The 25,130-nt window shown below is 40.5% G+C and overlaps 1 protein-coding gene across 1 annotated transcript in view; it reads right to left on the reverse strand.

Annotated features, from left to right (window-relative positions):
* Positions 1-10,131: 10,131 nt before the first annotated feature.
* Positions 10,132-25,130, reverse strand: part of PKDCC (protein kinase domain containing, cytoplasmic) — a 33,796-nt gene continuing 18,797 nt past the window's right edge. Inside the window, exons 4-7 of the mRNA XM_082758286.1 lie at positions 23,876-23,955; positions 22,834-22,941; positions 13,727-13,900; positions 10,132-11,383 (exon numbers count right to left, since the gene is read on the reverse strand). Coding sequence (XP_082614412.1) covers positions 11,298-11,383; positions 13,727-13,900; positions 22,834-22,941; positions 23,876-23,955 — 448 coding nt within the window. The 3' untranslated portion in view covers positions 10,132-11,297. The remainder of the gene's footprint in view (positions 11,384-13,726; positions 13,901-22,833; positions 22,942-23,875; positions 23,956-25,130) is intronic.

Below are 25,130 nucleotides of genomic sequence, written 5' to 3' on the forward strand. Positions count from 1 at the left end.
CTGTATCTTACAGGGCTTATTCATACAAGCAGGCTTGCTGAAGTCAATGGCTTTGTTTGTACTGGGCTAGGGCTAGCCAGAGAGCAAAGGCTGCATGAGGAGCCCTCGTTTTACAGTCCAGTCCAGAAAGGATGGGTTGGCAGTAGGAATTTGACCTTTCATGATAAAATAGACTTCAGCCATCAGTTCACATACAAATGCTTTCTATGAATGATATTGTATAATGGTATAGAGCAAGAAACTGAAAGGAGTAAGAAAAGCGAGTTAAAGTAGCTGTACTGTGAATGTTTTAAGCCTCCTTTTCCTCTCATGCGTCTCATGTGACAGCAGTAAGCTTTTTGAGTTGAGTCCCATGAGTGAACATAATGGTTTAGGGAAGCCAGACAGGCTTGTCTCTCTCCTTTCTCTTCTGCACTCCTGCATTATTTAGCAAACGTTTTTCTGGTCTGAAGATAGGGCACAAGTCATTCTCAAAACTAAAGGAATCTCAGCTTGTGCAGTTCCTTGGCTACTTGTATTTTTTCTTACTGGTCTTCTACAATTACCAGAAAGCTGGATGACTATATGTGTCTTTGAAACTCAGACATATAAAGATAAATAATTGTTCATAAAATTTTCATACATTTTGAAAAGAGGATCAGATCTGTGTTTGTTTAGAGCAAAGGTGATATTGAGTGTATGTAACAGTAATTAATACCTTTGATCACTGGGCTTTTCAAGTTTATCATATTAAGTGCAATTGGAGATTAGAAAACAATAGCTATTTTATGCATACACGTGTCTTCTAGTAAGTATGTTTGATTAACAGGTGACCTCAAAAGAAAGATTTTGGACATACTTTAAAACTTGCGTTCCAAACAGTGAATTTAACAGCAATGTTGATGGGAAATCAGCTATCTAAAAGAAAAGTTAAGAAAATAAACACATTAGATATTTCATATACACACAGTTATTTGAAAGCAATAGTCCAAATTTAATGTTCAGTTATGTAAACATTCCTGAATTAGTTCAACCTATAATTCATACATTCAGCAAGGTAATTTTGAACCAGAACTTAACAACTGAGACTGGAGATCCTGCACTACTGGATTATGTAGAACTGAATCTGCCTTATTTATTTTTATAAACTATTCCTAAAATCAGGAATGTAGTGCTTAGTCCAGATCTAGATAATAGTAATATATGTCATAAAGAATGCAGTGTTACACCTTTTTGGTTCCATCAGCAGGGGTACATTAGGAAACTTTCCTGACTAACAGTTCAAGAGGTGAGTAATAAAAAAAAATCCAATATACACATATCAATACCATCCACTGCAAGAGGTTTACATTAATCTTCAAGGATGGTGAAAAGCCCTACCTTCTCTGCAGAGGCTGAGGCTTAGCTAAATATATGGTTTTGATGTCCTTGTGTTGACTGTATGTGCTAATATCAAGATTCTAAGCTGAGTATTGTTTCCAACATCCCTTGGACCACATTTCTGGCTGACGAACAAACAAATATTGAAAGTAATTCACAGAGGAAAGAAATTACTGAAAACACCAAAGACATGTTCCATTTGTAGATTTAATTAAGATACCATGTCAATAGAAAAGCATTTACTCCCAGAATAACGATTTCCTGCTGCTGTATGCGCACCAAGCCAAAGCTGAGGAGTTTATTTTCAAGGTGGGAGATACTGGATCTACCACAGCTACCAAGACAAATAGTATGATGCTCTTATAGAGAAAGACTGGAGTTGTTTTAATAATTTAACCTTGTGAAAATCCTGAACTGCTGCTTGACAGAGAATAGGAAAGTGTCAAAAGGAGGGCCAGGTCTGTGCTTACTCTGGGTCTTTCCCTCAGGGTCAGTTGTTGGCCACTGTCAGATGGTGCAGATGGGATGGCTGGCTTTGTGGTCAGACCCGTCAGGGGCATTTCAGAGTAGATGGAAGTTGCCTGAACAACAGACTCAGTGCGACCACAGTTATGCCATTCTTGATCGCAGTAAAGAATAACTAATTTCACGTGATCCTGTGAAAGGCAGCAGGACCTATGGAAAGCTAAGTGATGCTCAGTGTGAAGAAGGGTGCTGGATTTTGTGTCATTTGTCCAGTTTGCTTTCTGGGCAACATTCAAAGGAAGTCCAGTTTAGCTCTAAATTATTCATGTGATGAAGCTGCAGCATGCTCACAATGTAAAACCAGGGCTGAGAAAGCTGCAGTGCTCACTGTGGGTCAGAGGTGGGAGAGAGAAGGAAATTAGAGAGCAAGGAGTAGGTGGAGCACTCTGACAGCTCCTTGAGGGCACGACGACCCATTGAGACTTGTGCAGCACCCCAACATATAAAGAAAGCCTTTTGTGACATCTGTGTAGGGCCACAGCGAAAGAGAGATTCAGGATGTTGAATCTAGTGCTGATCACTCTTTCTCTCATTGGTGCATTCACCTCAGGCTCTGCACAGCACAGGCTTTAGAATGGTTAATTTATTTTTAGCCAGTTGGGTTATTCTCAGCAAGTAAAAATGAGATTTTATTTTGATTTGCAGTTTCCAGAGACTATTCCCCTCTGACAGATAAACAAATAGTATGTAGCCATCCACTAAATGAAAGTCCTCAGTCTGCTCAAATTATTGCATGTCAGGTTGCAGCTAAAGTCAATATTCTCATCTTTCCATCAGGCTATTTGTTTTTTTTTATAAATAAAACCCTGAAGCAGACAAAGCCAGAAAACACTACGTCCCAATAACTTTCCCCAAACTGGCACAACTAAGTACTATGGTGTTCACAAAACACATTTCTGACACTGAGCTTAATGTGAAGAAAAAATGAATTAAAATTTGACCAGAATCAACAGCGAGACTGTAACAGAAATGGGAGTGTAAACTCAGGCTCCTATTATTGTAACCTCAAAGTTTCTCTCAAATTCCTTCTTGGAAGTCATGCTTGCCCTACTTAGAAAGATACTAAAATACTTCTTATATAACTGCTCAGGAAAGGCCATACATAGGGAATAAATTACCAAGCTGGCATTAATTTCATTTTACCCTAATGCTCTGCAATATGACATATTTTACATCAGCTGCACTGCGTAAGGTTCTTCTATCTATCAACTTAAAGAGAAAAGTTTGACATTAAATTTATTTCTTGGATAATATACTGGATGGTTCTGAAGTCTACACTGAATCATGAAGTGATAGTGTCTGTTGAAGCCATCAGTTCTTATTGACAAGTCTGGTTAAATTATCAGGTTGTATGTAATTTTATTTGAGTGTAGGAAAATGAAGGTTATAGCCAAGAGCTTGGTGGGGTTTTCTTTCCTGAGATGATGATTTATTCATTTTGGCTTCAATAGCTACGGTGTCAGGCGTATTTTATATTTTTCCAACTTTGACACTTCAAACATTTGATTTCCCTTTGCAACTTCCAACCTAAAACATGTTTCCCATTATAGATATTCAAGTGACTGCCTTGCACATACTGACTCATGGGGCTGGTTTTTATTTTCACAAAACATATAACCCTATTTGAATAAAATACAGATGGTGTCCAATACATTAAACACAGCAAATTTGCCATTCTTTCCTTCATCCCCTCCATGTTCCGTTCCTCAGATTTTCTGTGGCTCTATGAAATCTTATCAGCCTGAGCCTTAACAATTCAAGAGGGTAAGGCAACAGAAATTTTATGCCATTCATATTTGGTTTGCTACAATACATAATGTGTAGTTTTAAAATTATTATTATTTTTCTGTAGGACTCTACACTCAGACCTCTGCTTTAAAAGCGAGATTCATGCCCCTCAGAAGGTATTGAACAGGCAGCATTGCATGGTCCTTTGGTAGAGTTTGTATCAATGGCACAGAACATGGAAGACGTGGACGCTTGGCATCAAATGACTTCTTTCCAGGTTGCCAGCTGAGGCAGAATCTATGGCCTTTTACAGCATCAAACAATTTGGAAGGAATAAAAAAATGTAATATACTAATAGCATAGTAAATTACCTGAGGAAATTAGCCAGCTGAAACTGGTTGAAAAAAATTTGTTCCTGGTTTGCTATGAAAGCATAAGAACCATAAAATACACCTGCACAGTGGTTATTTGGAAAGCACAAGATCTAGATTTTTGAACAAATTCTGTCAGCATCACTAGATGGCATTGGAGGGTGGCTTATCTCATCATAGCAGAAAGGTAGCTTTTGTCAGCAGTCTACAGTAAATTATGTTAGGAACACTGGTTGTTAAGAAAATTATTCCATGCAAACTGAAGGCATGTTCTGTGCTACTTTGGTGAGTAAACTGCAACACAAAGCAAGAACCAAGGCCGGCTGGTCTGTTACTGAGTTGCTGGAATTTCACACACAAGGAGGCCACTACCTGTGAACTAGAACTGGAAGACTGAGGCTCAGGCAAAAATAAATTGCAAGGCACTGAAGAAACTGAGAACTGATAGTACATGGGCTGGTGACTGCAGGGAGGTAAGAGTTAATCTGTTCCTGACATTTAGGGTGGGATTTTGGAACTGCATACTTATTTCTCCACCACAGTAAATTTTGACCACCATGCCAATATTTATTACATAAATGGTATCTCTGTTATGTAGTTCCCATATCCTTTTCTGATTACTTTTAGAATTATATATATTTGCCATCCTGTATTGTTTTTGCTTACCATCAGCATCCACTTGGGAATTACTGTTAATTTTAGTCAATTGAATCAGTTGCACCACAACTACAATGATTTCTGAATTGTATGAGTATTATTACACTCATACAGTTCTCTTTTATTCACACTTTTTAGTAGTTGCTAAAAGGAACCAAAGAGAAGTCTGTTCTTATGTAACCACATGATTCAAGGAGCTTGGTCTTTAGAAATGAACCATATATCAGAATAATTATAGGTCATGAAACATATGTTGCAATATAAGGCAGCAAAATTTCTTTCACATCTGCCACCTTGACCCACAGCCTAAGTCATTAAGCATTAATTCTCCAGGAGGAATATGCAGTCTGTTTGCAAACTCATTGCCTATACAACAAAGCAGACATTATTTTTTGCCTCTGTAGTATTCTATCCGCTTAAGATCTGTTATCTAACTTTCATCCTGAATCAGGAATCAGAGCCATATACAGATGAAAACCTGATGTTTAATTGAAGTGTTTTCATTCTTGAAACAGGCATTGGGTTTGCCACTCTTGGGACTACAAGCTGGGATGGTAAAATATGTAAAAACAGTAGTGTTCATTAGTAGATCAGATCAGTAGCTTGTGTCCAAGAATGAAGTAAGATCTGCTAATAGGTCATACAAGGTTTTAATAGGTCATGAACTCACACAAAGCCAAGGTCTTGTATGAAACGTGAAGTACGTATACTTCTAAAACTGCCACTGTGCCCCCGGTCATCTATTTGTCTGACTGGCTGCTTCACATTCCTTCTAGTGCATTTATAGAAGCTCCAATTTGTAAATACTAATTTGAAACATTATCTTCATACATGCTGGGTACTTCTGAATGTTGAAAATTGAACTCTTGTTAGGACGCACTTGAACTCAGCAAAAGGATGATAAATGAGGATGACTTTAAACCTGTTAAACAGTAAGTGTAAATATGTTACTTACTGCTTTCCTGAGGTTATTTATTGAATACTGTGTCTTTAACATGTTTAGTCTTGCTAAAGCTTCCACCTTAAGAGTAAGGTTATCATTGTTCAGCCCTCATGGAAACCTATACATGTGCACATACACACGCATGTGTACATATATAGGGGAAAAATCAATGTATTTTTCCCCGCTTATGTGGTCAAAGCATTTAGATTCAAGAGACAAGTTTTATTTAGTTCCTACTCCATAGCTGCTCATCTAACAGTCTGATTCTGTTTTTTGAGAACATAAATCAAAGATTAACTGAATTACCCTGGTAAAATCAAGCTAAGTAAGATCAGATTCTGGCTTTATCATTCCAAGTAGTTGCTGGATAGTTTAGTCTTCCTTCTTAGCCTCACAATCATTTGCTAAAAAACTGTGGTGAGCAGGGATTTTTTGTTTACAAGCCACAATTCCTAATAAATGTGTTGTTTGGCCTCTGGCTTGACATCAAAGACACTTTCATAATCAGGATGGCTCCTACTGAATTATATTTCCCTTCAGCTTACATGGGGAAGTGGGGCACCTATTAAACAAAGGCAATTGTTGACCACATGCAACTACAAAGAGAAGAGATGTGATGTTTTGCTTCCTTCGCATTTTTAAAAGGCAGCTCTTAAAACCTTCCACGTCAGCTTGAAAAGAATTACTTGTAGTTACTTGCAAACAATTTACCTGTCAGTGGTAAAATGCCAAAGTCCACGAGGCTGAAGGATGGATATGGACCCTACACATACTGGGAGCTCTCAGAGGCAGTCAGCCTGAGTCAGCCTGATGCATCTCACTCTAGTTTAAAATTCATAAGAAAAAAACACACTGTCTTTTAAAAAGAATCAAATGATTACATCTCAAAAAATATTAAACAGACTATGATTGTAAAGTCTTCATATACTGCATGCTTTTCACAAACCTTCCTCTTCTTTGAGTTCCAATTTCTTATTTCTGCGATTGATTGATGAAGATTTTGATTGAGTCTTTTCAACTCAAATCTGTCTGGCTTCTTTCAACAGTGTTTCACATTTTGACCCAAAAGTTAGAGACGTGATTACCTGGATAAAATTGCTGCTTCATTTTTTCCTTTGTTGTTGTTGTTCTCTAGTAGTAGGTTTTATTTGGTCTGTAAAGAAATTATTGCTATAAATACAAGAAAAGGCTCTACATTGAAGTTTCAACACCCCTGTATTCATATATGCCTCTCTTGACAGGCAACATAACATGATTTCTGGTTGTTCACTATCACCTGTAATGCTTTGAATTACAAGTTCTTTAAATAATTTTCTTAATCTAAATTATTATCTATAAAAGTGTCTTATTTGCTCTAAATTGTAGCCGTGCCTGAAGTCACAGGGCCTTATAAGCATTTATAGGGTCAGCACCCCACATCGACTAGTTGAAGTGGAGTAATGGTACGTATTTTTGCCTCTCTAATTGTCTCTGCAATGCATGTCTCCCACATACCCCCCACTGGCTGTTGCAGCAGGGTGTGGGACAGCAGCAGTGTAGGACAGCTCTGCAGGAAGTGCTCCATGACCATGGCAGAGAGCCCCCATGGGTAACTTCATCCTTCAGGATACTTGTCCAGAACTGACTGGTTAACCACGTCTATACCTTTGTTCACCTGGTATAAACACGAGTTTGCACTGACTTATTGTAAGCTGTGGTAAAAGTGGTCTGTTAGGGCCAATTTCAAAAGCAGAATGACTTCTTCACCAGGCACCGTGGACCTACTATGGTCAGGTTCTCCTCCAGGACAGTGATCCCCAGCAATTACCACACCACATACAGTAGCTGTTCATAGGAAGACCTGGCTTCACGCTGAGCTGCTGTCCTGCACCCCACTCTGCCTGCCTTCTTACAAATCTTATGGGAAGCTTGGTGGTCACGACTGCAAGCAGCACTAAGTAAAACACCTCTGTGAAGCAGGAAGAGGCAGGGAAAAGTAAATTAGGCAGCAGTACTTGCACTAAACTCCTTTATTTTGTGTTGGAAGAATATCTGAAGTTTTCATTGACTTTGCACTGCACATCTAACCCCCTTTACTCCCTATACAAACTTACCTGAGCTCCTCAGCTGATAACACAGGCTTTCAGGCTTTTTTGTTTTCAGGCTTTCTACCAGGGTGATGAATACTCATAGTCCTGTTGCAAATTTCACTACAGATTTCTCTTAGATTTGTTTTAACAACCTCAGTTTCTAGAGCTGAATACACAAGACCTCAGCATTCTACTGAAAAAAGGCACATTGGAATTGGCAGAAAAGCTTTGTGAAATGACCAGAGAGAAAACAGTAGGCTCACAAATGATACAGGAAAATAGAACACATTTTTAGTCTGGTCTAAGCAAAGACCAAAACTCATAAGGCAATTTTATTTCCCAGGAGACTGAAAGGGCCTGACCACTGGAAGATGGTAGCACCCTTTTCTGCCAAGCAGGTGGGAAAGTCCCACTGGTCTCTCGTTGGTGGGAAGGTCTCTCCTCCATGTCTTCCTGGGCAGTGTTACATACCGCAGCTGCCAGTGGCTCCATCCACACATTTAGCACGTTTAGCACGTTTCCACTACTACATTCCACTACTACTACTACATTTCCTCGGGATATCAGGTCAGAGGTGATGCTGAGCAGTGCCTGCTTCATTGCGTAAAATCTGTTCCCAGCACCGGGGACAGCGTGACCCCTTCATGGGACCAGCACAGGGACCACGTGCACATCTTGGAGGTGCTTTGAGCTGTAGCCTGGCCAGGGCATTGCAGCCCCAGTCTGGAATGAGTGCTCAGCACAGCCCACGGAGAGCTGCGACTTCATGGAGCTCTCACTTCTCCAGATGAATTCAACATCCTGTTTAGCACTTCATTTTGTATGTAGCCAATTGGTTTTTCACTGGGTAAATAATCTCTGTTCAGTGTGACACGGACATAAATAAACGTACACGTACACACATGTGCATGCACGCACACAGACATCAGTCATTTAAAGCTGTGTGGGTGTCTTCTTTCATATTTCTACCTTGTGGCTGGAATAAGCCAGGAAATGTAAAAAGCAGTCAAAATGTTGGGGTGGGAGAGAGAGAGATAGAAATGCCTTTTTCCACAGAAAACACGGTACAGCTCCCAGGCTGAGGGGCACAGACCTGCCAGCTTCTTTTGTGCCTTGCCTCCTCCTCTGTGGCTTCTCAGGGGTTTCCATGCCACAAGCGCCAGTCAGGCACTTTGCTGAATCAGACCCACAGCTGCCAAAGACACTTTCTCCCCATAAATTCAGACTTTTACCAGTGCTTATTACAGCTATTAAACTCACTCACTGTAGTATCACGCCTCTCTTATTAAGATTTTAATCAGCATTTCCATTGGAAAGCCTTACTCTCAAAGAGTTATAAAACTGCCTGTATAAAGTTGATTACTGCTGTAATCCAGAATCCAGCTTCTTGGCTCATGGCTACATTTCTTTCTTGCTTACTTGATCTCTGTTTGCAAAAGCTGATGTAAATTGGTTTGGCAAGTTTAATTCCAGAGATAAAAAAAAAATAATCTGACTTCAGAGGTGTTTTTTTCAGGCGTGCAGAAAATGATGAAATGAAACTATCCTAAGTTGACTGCCTACAATATTAACGAATTGCCCCAGATATCTTTTTTCTTTTAACTGTTGATAAATTTTATCTAGGAACACAGCTAAAGGATTTAAGCCATCCACATTGTTTTTAAATGCTGAGTATTTTTGGAATGGTGTACAGCACTTAATGGGAAGGCAATCACAGGAGGTTAAAGACTTTCCAAATACATACCAGCACCTCAGTGCCAACAACCCAGATCACTTCAATGAACTGTGCAGGATGTGTTGGCATGATTTATGTAGCAATTTTAGAAGAATCTGTAGTGTTTGTTTATTACCACAGTGTGATTGATGGGTTCCTAAGTGCACTGCGACGCAATCAGCTGAGCTATTACGGCGCGTAGTTTGATAATTTGTGAGTTACGGCCATTACAGCATGTCACTTCAGTGAATTGCCAGAAGTCGTTAGGGTATCAGTGACCTCGGAGAAACTGTGGTGAGACAAGACCTGCTGCCAACCATGTCACTATCAGACCATCCCTCCTGTATAATCACTAGGGCTACGAACACTTCTGTCCAGCTTCCCTGCTCTCCTGCCCTCCTTCTCTCTCTCTTCTTGGTAAAGTACAGAAGAAAAAAAAAAAAAAATTAGCACCACTGCTAATTACTTCAGGTTCTGTTCTCATCCTATCCCCTTCCTAATGTTCCTAATGTTAAAAGGCTGGTGCTGACATATCTCAAACCACAGAGAAAGAAAGGTTGCTAAGGTGTTGTTTTATAACGGCCACTTGCTTTGTGACAGGCAAGCCCATAAAGCCACTCCTAAACCCATCCTTCGTGGAAGACACTGGTGCAACCTCAGTTTGTTCCTGGAAATAGTATCCCAGGTTTAATGTGACTTACAATGCATTACGGCTAAGTCTTCACTGGATTTCAGCATTTATTTGCGACACAAGAAAACTGAATATGAAAGGGATCGTATTTATCTTTTATTTTATTTTTTTTTTACAAAAATAAACAATTTAAGAAACAAAAGCACATTTTCTCCTGGCTGTACAAACTACAAAACAGTATGACATTGGTCACGTTAGCATTTACTTTATTGCTTTCACTGAAAGCAAATTCTCTAGACACACCATGCCTATAAAAAGCATTTTATATAGAATTAAGGCTAGCATTCAATTACCATTATTGAGGTCATTTACTTCATTCACTCTAAGAATTAGCAAGCGGTGCCTTAGAAAACCAAGGATTTGATGATAAAAAAAATATGAATAACTGCAAGATATTCAATAAAATAGTCCTGTTCAACCAGATGGATTGCTTTGCCAGTCTGTCAAAGATGTAGCTTCATGAACAATTCAGACTCGATTCAACAAAAGTCTTAAGCACAGGCTTAATTGTAAGCATATGCTTAGGCCTATCCCTATTCAGCAAAGCACTCAGCACTTGGGTAAGTCCCTAGCCTTTCAGTGGGACCATTCATATGCTTATGTGATTTGCTAGACCTACAAAATGGCTCTTTTAAATTAAAAAAAATACAAACCTTTGTGATAACATTGGAAGCAAAAAAGAAAATTAGCTACAGTCTTGCAATTCTAAACATAACCAATTCCTTCATTTTGACAAACACATTGCTATTGCATATTTGATAAAGTTAACATGAATGTTGATTGTCTTCAGTAATTTTTGATATTTAGCTTACAAACTGATATGCTTCAGTTACTCAGTTGTACGTGCCCAAATAAATATCAATGCAGAGGATACAGACTTCTCTTAGAAATGATCAGTTTCCATCCCTGTACACACATGACAGGTCAGAAAGGTCATGCTAACCTTGGTTAGAAAAGCTAGAGCTGCCAGTTGATTTGTAACCAAAATTACATCCCAACAGTGTATCGTATTTTGTATTTTGCTTTGTTTTAAAATCACATTTTCAAAGTGTTGTTTTATTGCACATTCATCCTGGTCATGCAGGTTATTTCTTTAAAGTTTTGTTTAGCACTCTATAGATTAGAATGAGTAATAGTGCAATTATCTCCCCATCCACAGCCGTTCTGTACCTAACAGCTGCCTATATTTATACACAAACAGCTCTTGTCACTCACGCATCAGACCGAGCCACTTTAGCTGTCAGTCTGTCACTTTCACATATGTTATCTTGTCAGGATCAGGCAAGATATGATTTGAGGCCGTCTTGAAGAAGACAAGCTGCCGACCTGCATGGAATAGGAGAGGGGAGGGAGGAAAAAAAGGTAGTTAGAAGTGATGAGCAAAAGGTTGCCTGCTTTACGGTACTGACATTTCATATTCACAATCATCCTGTACATCATTTAGGCACCCCAACACGGAACTCTTTCTTAACTTCAACTGTTATAAAACTGAAATGCTTTCACTTCAAGGTGCACTGATCTCTCCTGGGCTCTGTATGTTTATTCTTATGTGATTATGGTCAATATATGGCCGCATACAGCTAACAAGGTAAAGGAAAGAGAGGTCTGGAGATTTTAATACAAATTTAACATAATCTTTAAAGAAAAAAATGTCTTTAAAGACTCTCCCACTGATATAAATGGGCCTGGGTTCAGGGCTTAAATAAGGGGCAGACATTTGGTTATACAGGAGCAGAATCATCTTTGCACACTCAAATCTTTGCTGTACTGACCAGCACAAGATACATTAAGCATTACTTGCTCTGAAATACCTCTTGTTGATCACTTCATAGCTCTGGGTTTTTACACATTCTGGAGCAAGGCATTTACTCCTCATACACAAAAATAAATAAATAAATAAATCCATATCCATTGAGAACCCCCTGGCAGTGCAAGACACCCTGCCAAGTCCAGCATGACTGATTTTAGTAAGGTTTCACTCACTGCTCTCCGTGGGAGCTGCAGTACAGGTCTTGTACTTATTTGCTGAACCAGCATCTTATTCACATCCCTATCTACCTGCTCTCCCCCAGACACAGCAATTCCTTGGAGCAAAGGCCACAGAGGTATTCTCCACAGCTATTCAACCTCTGCCTTCACTCTCTAATATTCAGAAGAAACAGTTGCTCTTTACTCCCAGCCTGCCTCCCTAGGGGGCCCCCATAACACTATTTTCTTAGAAGTATCACATGGCAAACAGGATGCCTCAATTACTAACCAAATTTCCATGCTGTACATTGCAGGGACTCGTGTGCTCACATGCCAGGGATGGCACAGAAAAGGGAATAAAAAAAATAACACTTGAAATATAGCTGCTATGCCTCATTTGCTTTTAATATCAAAATCTGAGACAGAAGCTGCTCTAAACTTCCTAGGAATTTCCATGTGACTCATTTCCATGAGTCTCAGAGCCTAAATAACTTGCCATGCTGAAATCTGTGGAACAGCAAGGCCTTAAACCAGCTTTCCCAAGGTTTGGCTCACATCAGTCACCCTTCCTCTCAAACACAGGAGTAGGGTAATTGACCTGGCTCTAGCCAGAATTGCTTGAGATTGCTCAAGCAGGAGAACAGCACTGTGTGCGTGGAGAAGATGCACAGCAGTCACAAGATGGGAGAGTCCACAGGGCACACGTGCACAACCAGTCATCACAGGAGAAAAACCTCATGCTGACTGCAGTGGGGGATTTATCTCATGAGATGACGACAGAAGAGCACAAAGTTAGTCCAATCCACCTGATACACACAATCATGTCTCTTTTTAGCAGACACTTGTAACATTTTTGTTTCTTGGAGTGCTGCGGAGCTCCCTGAAACAAGCCTCGGTCTGGTTCAGCAGCCACGAGCCAGGATCGATGCTCCACTGATGTTAATCAGCACAGACTGGATGCCTTCAGGGGAACCACACTGACACTGCCAGGCCCACAAACCTTTTGGAAAGTGTATTTATCTTTTCAAGAAGTATATTCTGGTAGACAAGAAAATGAGTTGTGGTAGCAAATGGGATTTTCCCCTAGAAGTTCCTGTAGTTTCCCAGCTGAAATGCACTGGGCATTTCCACCTCTAACTGGTTTAAACCCTCCCTCCTCACTGTCCTTCAGCCAAAGCCCTACGAGCAGTATGCTGTTCCCACCAGCACCAGAACATCTCTTATACCAGCCGGGAAGTCCCAGCTAGATGCGTGGGAGAACCTGTTTGGTTTCGTGTCAAAATGCAACAACCATATGAATTGGAAAGGTTTATGTAAACCCAGATGTTGGACCATGGCCTGCACATTTAACTGCAGAAACAGGTCACAGATTTCTGTTGTTATCTCTGTCGCTGTACTTCAAAATAAAATCTTGGACTCCACAGTTTGGAAACCTATGGTGCATATCCTAAAGCCCTCTGGTGCCTGCTCTTTTGGGTCTACCAGCAGATTCCTGCTCCTCTGAAGGGAAGCAAGGAAATGTCCCACCAAAGACCAAAAGACCTCCATTGATGCATCAGAAACTCTTCTCTTTTGTTGCTGTCAATGGTGGCTTCCACAGTCCAGCACAGCATGCTCCCCAAGTGGTACTGAAACTCTTGAAGCAACCAGTATGCATGACTCAGCTGCTGCTGCTCCTCTTCAGCAGCACCTGTGACCTACCTGTCCAAGTTGTCTGGTTAGTTAAGACGAAAGCTTTGCACTGGGAGTAGCTGTCACAGATCTCAATGGCTTCATTGACGTCAAACACGGAGAGGAGGCAGCCTTTGTGATGGTAAGATGGCCAGCATCTGTAGTTCTCATCAGGAATAAAGGCTTCAGGCACCCGCCTATACTCTGCAAATAACCAGAGTAGAGCAATCGGTCTGAAAGATCTAGCAAAGTGCTTGTTCTTAGCAGGCAAGGTTATTTTAACAGCTTAGGAGAGGGTATATATGATGGAAAAGGTGACTGTACCAGCCACATTTCACTCCCAAACGTGTTTATAGCTCTGCACCTTACTTTCCTTTTACTTTCTTCCTTTCTTCTCACTTTTTTTTTTTCCCCTTTCCAGAAAGCGTCTGTAAATAAACAGTCGGTGCACAAAACACTTCCCCACCGTGCCAGTGAGGCTCTAGTCTTACCAGGATTTTTAGGGGAAGAATGTCCCATTGAACCAAGAGCATCCACTCGAATGAACCGACTGGCTGTCCTACTTCTCAGGGAGTGAGACTGCAGGGGGGAGCCCCACCAGGCATCCCCAGCCCTCCCTCGCGCTCACAGCAGCACGCTATTTTTCTCCAGCCCCTTTAGAGAGGGGAAGAAAAGACAGCCTTTTAATTAAGCAAACTTTTTTGTTTTGCTTGCTCAGATGAGCACAAAAGGGGAGTTGCTCGATGGGCCCCTGAGAGGAGGAGGGAAAAAAAAGCTCAGGAAGCATGTCGGCATGGTGGCTGCCCTGGCCTCCGCGCTGCCTGGTGCTTTGCTCGTCCCCTTGGCTGCCGTTCAGTCTCCCCTGCCTTTATGAGCTCCCCTTGTTCTCTGTTCACAGCTCCTCTCGGTTTCCCAGCCGCTTATGGGGGTTTCCCTAATGAATGAACCAGCAAATTAAACTAATCATTTAGACACATCTCTATTTAGCTTCCGGACACACAAACGGATGGTTCCCTCCTGTCTCTCTCCCCCATCCTATTCAAAAAATAAATACATTCTATATTTCTTCTCATTGTATCTGTTATAGAAACTAGAGATGGCTGCCCTGACTCACAGCCTATTCTTAAGTCACTTTCATTTAGGCATTTTCTTCTGACATTGCAGATACAGCCTGCAAACATTTCATTTTACGAACACCACCAAGTCAGAGGCAAGTGTGCCTGTGAATCTAAACTGCTGGTCTTTCAATTGGGAAAAGAATTGCACACCCACAAGTGCTCATTCATACTGCACAGTCTGACACAGTGTGAAACAAATGCAGTAAGTACATTCTTTTTTAGGCCTGACTCATTAAAATTATCATAAGACACACTCACAAACAGGAAGCAAAATCAGAGCTGATCATGTCCCACTTACATCAAAGGCAAAAACCCCTTTCATTAATTCAGGAAATGCAGACACACTCATGAAGAAAAGAAAAAGACTAATTAGTTTCACATTAGAAACATTCATTTCACCATCAAAAATATATATGCAGTCCTTTTGAAGAAAAGTTGCCACATGCATTAAGCTGCTACTGACTGGCTAGATAAAGATCCATTTTTTTTCTAATTGTTGTATCAGCCATAGAGCAATAATCGTAACTGAATGTAAGTGAATAATGTTCTCTTATCTCTGTATGGTTACTGCTGAATATTGATCAGTGCCTTACAAGCAAGGTCAGTAAAATGATCTGTGCAAAAATTTGCAAATTAAGCTTGTAAATGTGAAATGACAGAGGAGGACCAGCAATGACTGTAATGGCAAAAGCAGGGTCCTGGCTCACGTGGCAGGAGGGGATGCAAACTTCCCAGCTGGTACCTAGGGGCCCAAGCAGCCAAGGTGGATGCAGCAGGACCCTCGGGGGAGCATTCTGCTGCGGAGGAGCAGAGGGCAGGACAGGTAAGGGTGTGCGGACATCCCAACCCAGCAGGGTGCTCCTGCCACCCCAGGAAGCCAGCACAGGATCCCTTCTGAGATGATCACAGTCAGAAATTACCCGAAACTCAACACAATGCCAGCTGAGTGTTGGTCTGTGTAAACTGCATTTTTCTCCAAAACTCACTTTATCTCGAGTAGGGCAAGGTAGCTGCCTTCGCCCCCTACACACCAAAGGCAAACATCCCTGGAATCTCTTGTTTACGCAGCCACAAATTAGGGAGCTGACCCCTGAACCCTTATTTGCATGAGTTGAGAAGAAGTACACTTTTCTCACATGAAGTGCAACGAGAGAGAAGAAGGACCCTCTTGAAGCATGTCCCTTTGTTGGAGATGTGTCCTGGCAATGACCAGAGCCTCCTGTGGCTCCTTATCCCCCACCAGCCCCAGCCAGCTGAGAGAACCCTCACTGTACCAGGCCTGCACCACCTCCTCACATTCAAGTCCAATTTATACCAGAGGGAAATGTGCTTGTGCATGAGAGACCGAAATGCACAAGGAACCCAAACATCAGTAGTCATTGCATCAGTTTAAAGGGCTGTTCCCCTCTTACATAAAACCTGCTTGATAAATCACAAACAGGAAGAAAGCTCTCCTGTGCAATTGCTGTGCACTGCCTTTTGCATCCAAACCATTTCAGCCCTTTGTTTCTTGTTTTTGAAAGTCAGCAAAGCCTTTGTGGTATGTTGTGTGAAATATACCAAAACAAAAACACTGTGGAACAAAATTGTCTGGTGTTATGAATGCAGGGCAAGTCAGACATCAAGGCCAACCACACCAGATCCCAGTGATGGAGCTGGGCTTCCCCCACACCTTTAAATGATCATCCTGGTCACCCCAGTCCAGTTACTCACTCAATTTAGCAATTCCCCACGGGGTTAGAGACAGCTCTAGCTCAGGTTTTTGTCCTGCCAAGACCTGAAACTTGCTTAAACGGAGTCCATGGAATTTGAAGGCTCACGGCAGTAAATCACATCATAAAAAGGTCAAAGTTCTGGTCGATTTCCAGACTAATGGTGTTTAAAACCAATAAATACTTGCCTAATACCATAAATGCAGCCATAAATTTACACTTTTGCATATGTATACATAGTTTGACACAGAGTATATAAAGTCTATCAAGGCAAGGAATAGATCAGAGAAATGCAAGACACTCCTACTGCTATCACAACAGATAAACAAAAAGCCTTTTTTCCATCTACTGATTTTGTGAGGGCTGAAGCAAATAAATGTAATGCAGTAAGCCTGATCTTGATGTCACTTATGACAGATTTACTCCAGCTTAACATACGGGAGCTGATTCGCTGCTCTCAGCTAGACAAATAAATCCTACCGGGAAACATTTTTCCTGCCACATAAACATTTTGATAGTTCAGAATATCTTGCTATGCTGCATCTGGGCAAGTCTCAGAAGTTTTGTTTTGCAATATTTTTAATAGTTTTAAAATGTTTTTAGAAGCTTGCTCTGGACAATCAAAACACACTGTTTCAGTTGGTCCAAAATCTTCTTAAAATTTTCTTACAGTGATAGCCATCCCCACAACAGCCACAGCAGTTTTCAAAATGTGTGCCTTCTCATGACAGGTAAGACAGGCAACTTAAAACACAATCTGCAGCCTCATTGGCCAGTGCAAGAGCTCCGAGAGAAAGCCAGCACTTGAAAATCTCATTCTAACGTCTTTCCATCAAAAATCACCTGTGTTGTCCCAAAGCTGACTATAATCTATAAACATACTCATTTTCACTCTACTAGACTGAGTCATATAAATAACTCCACAAGTATATTATAAACTATGTGAAACCGCCTGTGGTTTCCCCCTTTTAGGTTGTTTGAGTCACCCTAAATCTGACTTTAATCAGTCCTAATGACCGTTTATTTCAGCCACAGCAGCCAGATTGCACTTTTACTACCAACTACAGCTACTCATTGGAAATTTGCCCAGTTTTCTTTTCTAGTTATCACCTGGCAATACACCATGGGTCAGCGACATTGATGCAGTAAAGTTCATCCTTGAAAAGAAATCATGTTACTACTCCTTTTCTTCCTTCCTCCGATCCTCAACAATGGGAAAAAAAAAAAAAAAAAAAGAAAAAAAAAAAAAAGCACACTGGCAGTCGAATCTGGATTTTCTTTTAATTGCTTTCTTACAAGCAAGCAGAAAACAGCCTCATCTTGCCAATCATCTCAGTGAAAATAGCATAGAGCAGTATTTTGCTACACAAACGGTCCCACAGATTCCCAGGGAAATTAAGGAATGCAGAATCAGATCCTAAATAGATAGTAATGCACTTATGTTTTTAGCATGTTTCGTTTTCTCCTTAAAACTTCCTCATGCGTCAGTGCCTCACATTGTTGTTCTGACAAAAAGCCTCACGCAGCCTTACGTACTGTTGTGCTAGGGAAAGTCAGATTTTGTGTACCAGAGAAAACAGCCCGCTAGGTGTATCCTGTGTCTCTGTTTTTAATCATTTCTGACAAACCCCAACTGTTTAGAAGGACAGGAAGGCCTGCCAGGACACGGATTTGCTGTAAGACCGGGAGGTAGCACCGCTGCTCTGGCGTGCGTTTTCATCCTTTGGCTGTTTCATGCATGCAGCCTGCAAGCTAACGCTGCCTCTTCACACGCACCTATTGTGCTCACAGTAGAGCCATATTTAAATAGGTATGTGTGGTGACACCACAGCACAAGCAAATAAGAAGAATGGCATGTTGTGACATTTTATTCCCATTAACATTACACGGTGGGAGTCATCTCCCTGCTGCAGTGAGGAGTCCTGCTGCACCCACCAGCCCCTGCAGCATACACCACTCATCCCATGCAGCTCCTGCAAACCACATCTGCCCCAACCACCTATACATGCAATGAAGTTGGTGGATGAGCCTGAAGGTGCATGGGGTCATGTACGTTGGGTATTTGAGCTCAGAGCCAGGTGCCAGGTTGCCCACATGACAGCCCTCTGCAAGAGGGAGGTATCCTGCCCGTGCACCGTTCCCTCTCAAGCCCACTACAAAGCAGCCTTGACATCCCTGGGAATGAAACACCAAATGCACAAGTGCAAGATAAAGCAGGAATCTGGGCTGCAAGGACTGCTATATGTTCCCCGCTGAGCCTGCAAGCGCCGTCACCAGAATACTTTTGGTCTCCGCGTTTTGGCCTGCCGTAGGATATACAAACAGCCTCCAACAATATTCCAGTGACCTTGCAAAATTTCCCTCTCACACATACACATGTGCACAAACATACACACCCTGCTTGACTCCAATAATTCTTGGGTAGATTTACAATTTCCTAAGCAGGTTGCTATAGTGACCCTGCAGAATATTTTCTCAAAACACTGTTGTACTGTAAATGTTTACATACAGTGTAATCCTGCCAAATTGTTTTAAGACAAAGGAAAACATCAAGTGTCTTTGCTTTATGTCCAGCCTTCCAGCTTTTTTAGCATTGTGAACGTACTTTCAACTAACAACAGAAGCTAATTATGCCTTTCTGTGGACTTGCACACCCTTAGACCTAATAATGGGTCATCTATTAGCTTTAATGAATAACAAAGCTATCGGATTTACTAGTGTTAGCTGATTTCACGCATTTCTGAGTAAATTCTGAGCTAACTGAAAGGCCGGGGCTTAGCTATAGAGCCAGACACCCAGTTGGTACAAATCAGTGTCACTCGACTGAAGAAATACAAATTTTGATATTGAGGCAGGGCTTTGCTGATGAGCATCAGTATATTTCTTATAGTTTTCTTAATCTTGATAATTAAAGGAACAACTTAATCATTTTAGATAACATATGTCAAAGAAAATATATGGTTTCTGTTTTAATTCATGTTCTTCTGGATTCTAGCAGAAGAGACCAAGAGTCAGCAGAATATAAAAAAAAGTATTTGCTCATGGTGTTTTTTTAAACACTGTAATGTTCCTGTATCAACATTAACAGTAGTGTGATTTATGATTACAGAACACATACATAGCTATCGAATGTCTCCCGTGCCTCTACTCTGTTTTTTAGATACTAAACCAAAGTCCAGAGCATAATATAATTTACAGCACTATAAAATGTTTTACAACTGGAGCACAGTGAAAGCCTAATATCCAAGACCTTCTGTAATATGACTATGTCATCTTGTTAAACTTTCTTTATGGGAGCACTAGAGTTGAGAACTTTCTTCATGTCACTTCCCCACCGATTATCAATATCACCTTTCTCACTTCATGTTGTTCACAGGAAGAGGTCTTCCTTTCAAAAACATAGGTTCAGATAGATAACAAAATGTTTCCTAAAAGTTTATGTTTTAGTTACAGCCTTAGATCATCTGTCCAAGATCATGATCTCTTCTTTCCTAGTAAGAATTTACAATGCCTCATCCAAGACAATGCATAATTCAAAACATTTAGACCTAAGACAATTTCTGAAGCACCATTACTTGAATCATCTATGTTTTTTCTTAAAGAAACAAAAAAGTTGCAATTCTTGGATTTGAATTCTCCTCTAAGATTTCAGACTAGACCTTACACCCGGAAGGGCTTCTTTTGTCACAACCCTTCAGATGCCAGAGGAGACTGGCATAGTTAATTTTTATCATGTTTATTACTTGAGAGAGTAAAATCCTCAGGAGACAGTTGCCCTGTAAGATTTTCATCATCTGAAGAAAATTGATGTGGACTTGTGCCTGCCAGTCTTGGCATACTGGCATACAGATGCAAGGCTCTGATTAACTCTGATCTGGCCTCAGAACCAAACCATAATCTCTAGTTTAATCTTAACCTGGCACTGGATTGAAAAACACTCTCCTTGAACTTTCATTATGTTGCAGAACAAGATGGGAAAGGTTTAAAAAATCCCGTAACCTCAAAAAAATATTTTTGCTTTGTTTTCAGAGAATAATACAGGGTTCTCCTAGACCCCAAACAGGGCCAAAGCACTACCTCAGCTGACAACATGAGAAATTATCGTGGTTGTCCCTTTTCACCTATCTTCCCCTCCCCTACCCATCAAGAGTTATACAAAATATTCGACCTGTTCCACCATTCAGCCCTAGTTTTGCTGGTCAGGAAGCCAGCTCAGCTGGGAATACCTGCCAGTTGGAAGAGGACGACCACTTGGACAGCAGTCTTTTCCAGCTCCCCTATCATCCTCTTCTGTAATTCCACTGTACCACAGAAGAATTCCTCATTTACTGAATAATCCCTGGACTGAGGATATTAAAATGAATTCTAGCATGGTATTACAAGTCAAATATTAGTTGAGGGAGGAATGTGCTCGGGATAAAAGTGATACGAATGAGAGGTTGAGAGGGGTATTTTCACCCTCACAGTACAACTTCTTCATACTTTTCTGGCAAGGAAAAGGAACCTTAAAATAGAAATAAATCACAACTCCTTTTCTGTTTGGTTAAAGTAGCTTTAGAACAAACAAGAAACAGGCCTGCACATCTTAAAGACATGTCAGCTAAGTCTGAAAACATATCTCATCTAAATGTAATTTCCAATAAGATATCTGGGTTCTCAGGTTTGCCATTGGTTGAGATCTTTTTCATCTCAAGGAATTCAATATTATACTCATGGTCTTTAATTTACTGCCCCTTTAGGCTGGCCAAATACAATACACAAAGTACCGACAGATTTTCTGCATCCTTGCTTATGCTGCAGAGCGCTAAAGGCCATAAGCAGTGTCCTAAAAATGAAAAGGGCTACTTGCACAGAAGGGCATTACTAGCCATGAACAAGGATAGTGGATTCCGCATTGTATTCTCCAGGACTCTATGGAATTAAACTAACACAAAAATGTGTAATTATTATAGTAGCCAAATACATATGGAGTGCTGCTCCATATGAGTAGGAACTTACATTTACTAGTGCTGTCCTAACTTTTCCTCCCTGAGACACTTTTATAAACATGACAGACCTCTAAAATTCAAAACTTCGTATTGTCCTGATATGGCAGTTAAATCTGGAATCAACCAGTATCACAGAAAAACTTCAGCCCTCCTGGCACTTCTTCAACAAAGGACGTGTTTGTACTATCGATTGTACTGCTGAAAATAATTTTGCTGTGTTGACAGGCATCACTCAGCACAGACCATGATGAAAAGCTGAAAATTAGAAAGTTAAATGAACACCTGCAACAATTTTCCTGCCAATTTTACAACAAAATAAATATTGAATTATTCTGATAAGTGGGTCAAATTCATCCCTGGTGTCATGGCCCTTTGAGGTTAACAGCGCTACGACAGGAATGAATTTGGCTCCCGTGTCTCTTTCACAGAGAAAATGCTTCACTGAACTTTTGAAACCTTCTGTGCCAACATTCATCTTCATTTAGAACCCATCTTTCCTTCTTTACTGTGCTTTTGCAGCAAAACAGCAATTTTCCTATCAACTTGCCATCAATTATGCTGACAGTTTGACATGAATATTGTACATACACAAAAATAATTTGCAAAACAGATTTCTCAATTGTTATATTTAACAGGAATTTCCTTCATACGTAATCTTCTTTGACACGTTCAATTCCACAACCTATTCTTCCGGGAAGAACATGCATCCCTACATGTCCCAGCTGTTTAAATTGCATCTTATATGCCTGTGGTGCTGCAGAGATCTTATTAGGAAAAAAAAAAAAAAAAAGCTGTATGCAACTTCATTTTGATCCTGTCCTTTTTTTATCTTTCCTTTTTTTTTATTTTTTTTTATTGCAAACAGTGCTTTTCTCTTGTGCAGCAAGCAAGAACTTTACTCTTGCAATCTACAAGTGCATAAGTTGCAAGAAACTCCCGTAAGTCTCAGGAAATCCACAAAGGGTTAGGGTATCTTTATGGAATTCCTATTTCAGTCTTGGTATTTGGGTGGGTTCAAATGCTCCAACAGAAGAGAATTGTGTGGGTGTGATGAAACACATTTTCTGCAGACCCACTATGGAGAGCCATGATCCGCTGGGCTTCCTTTTCCCCATATAGCCTGCTTATTTCTGTGGATGCCCAACCACCTCATTCAGTGAGAAGGGCTTCAGATGGCACCAAGGAAGCATAAAGCAGACAACTGATTATCATGTGCATGATTTTAAAGGCCTGTAAGCTCCCTGTTTTCTGCACATTTTTTCCTTTCCAACCTCAAATACAAGACAAAGCAGAGTCTCTGGTTTCAAGAAATACTTTACCAGCTTTTGGTATCCGGGTGGTGTTCTGTAGGTACTCTCCACTCTTATACAGATTCAAAACTCTTTCTAACTGAGCAGCTGTTTCATCTATTCCCCAGTGAAGTTCTCCTTTAAAAACACAGAAAAAGCATGATTCAGATGAGAAGCAGCCTTCACAAGGCTAAAGAGAAGCTGCATTCAAATAAAGCCCTAAGCATCAGAGCCCAGCAGTGTCCTACTCCGTGACGATGTTGTGATGTGGACACGAAGTCTATTAGCTACTACAAAGTGACCACCAAATTGGATTTCATACCTGACATGAGCTAGGCATGTCAAAGGCTGGCTCGTCCAGATGGGAAGCCCAGGCCTGCGGGCAAAAAAACGCTGTGGTGAGCTCCCAGCACGGGATGAACCTCAGCCAATACAGGGAACTCCAAAGGATTTGCTTGCTAATTAGTTATAGCCTGGCATCATACAATTCCCTGTGGAATACACACAGTGCAAGACACAAAGCCCCTAGAACAATGCACCAAAAGCCCTCAAATCAGAACTGCAGGCACATGTGGCTACTCCTGTCCCACAGGCACTACCTTGGCTATTAGTCAAGGTCTATGGTAATTTCACTTGCCTCTGGCCTCTGAGGTATAAAAGCACCAACAGTACCATTGGCAACAGGGAAGTATCATGTCTTTATAATTACAATTCCTCTTGCTAGAGGCAGGGACTCCTCCAGATGCCACAAAGAGCTCCACACTAAGGACCGAGCTTTCCCTGTGGGACGGAAGAAATACAGAAATTGCACTCTAAATTCAATTCACTCCTGTGCAGAGGTGTCAGGAAGAAACACAGACATCTGTGAAGCATAGTTAAAACCTCAAAATTTAGAGTTCTGTGGTATATAGAGTCATTCTTGCCTTCTCTTATGGGGGAAAAGCTACCCTGGATATAAAAAAAAAAATCTAATTCCCTTATAGGGAACAAAAAAGCAGTATCTTCTATATCCCCTGTGTGACACACACAGAAAAAAAGAAATATTTGGCATTAACCCATTCAATGTGGTTACCTGTGGCATTGACTATCTTATCCAGCAATGGTCTCAGCGAGGATGGTGCACTGTGTGGCAGAAGATACGTGAAAAAAAACCTGCAAAGGAAAAGTAATCCATATTGAAAAATAAGAAGATTACAAAAATGTGATAACTCCCAAACAACATCAGGAATAAAATTATTATTGCTTGTAAGCTGTTGACCTATACAAGAAACATAATCATATTCTATAGTGAAATAAATACATAGCTGAGTATTCACACAGCTGTCTGGCATACCTAGACCATGCTGTTATGTACAAGGCTGCCTTGTAACTATGTGTAAATGTTCCATTAATGCAGAAATTTGCTATGAAGGCCCATGGATTGTGATTCTTTGCAAAGCTGCCTGTATCTTGACATGCTACAAGAATGCTCACAAACCTCAAGGTTTTTTCAAGGCTTAAAAGTGCATAAATCAGATTTCTGCTCATTTGAAATAACTGACTTGTTTTCTTTTCTAGTGTTTTTAGACTGTAAAAATTAATAGTCAGGAGAAAACCTCCTGTTGTTTCTGTGCCACTGCAATTCAGAACATCTTCTCTGTCCTCATCATTTATCTAAATTCATGACACATTCATGTGGATAGCCATATTAGGATATATACTCTCCATTTTAATATTTTTAATTACAAATGGAAAAACAATATGCCTTTATTTCACATCACTGAAGTATACTTAACTACACATTGTTCCTTTAAATTTCTATTACTCTCCCAGTATTACTAACCATTGCAAACTCAGTGTCATAGCAACGCAAGATAGAGATGGACAGTTCAGGATCTGACAATATAAACAGAACTATCAGACATAAATATTAGGTAATGAGCATAACAGTAACACAATTGGGAAATTGCCCTGCTTTACATCTAACCTGTGAAGCAAAGTAAACGTTTTTTCATATACAGAGACCACATTGTCAAACAGAAACCTACAGTGACTCATACTCAGGAGCGAGACTAGCAGATGTCTTACACAAGCACAAAACAAAAAAATTGAGTTACTGATAGCAAAAATTGATCACAGACAGAGGTATTATGGCGCTGACATAGTTCACTTACACAATGAATATTTCTTTGAGATTTTAAATCCCTTTTAATCCCTTACAAAAATAATATTTATAATTTTCACAAGCAGGTAGATTTTCCTAGCCATGAGTATGAAACAGCCAATATAAATAGACATGGAACCCTAAAGAGCAACATAAAATTTGTAACGAACAATTTACCTAGCAA

Source organism: Aythya marila, assembly GCF_965140915.1.
Source record: "Aythya marila genome assembly, chromosome: 3".
NCBI classification, from domain to species: domain Eukaryota; kingdom Metazoa; phylum Chordata; class Aves; order Anseriformes; family Anatidae; genus Aythya; species Aythya marila.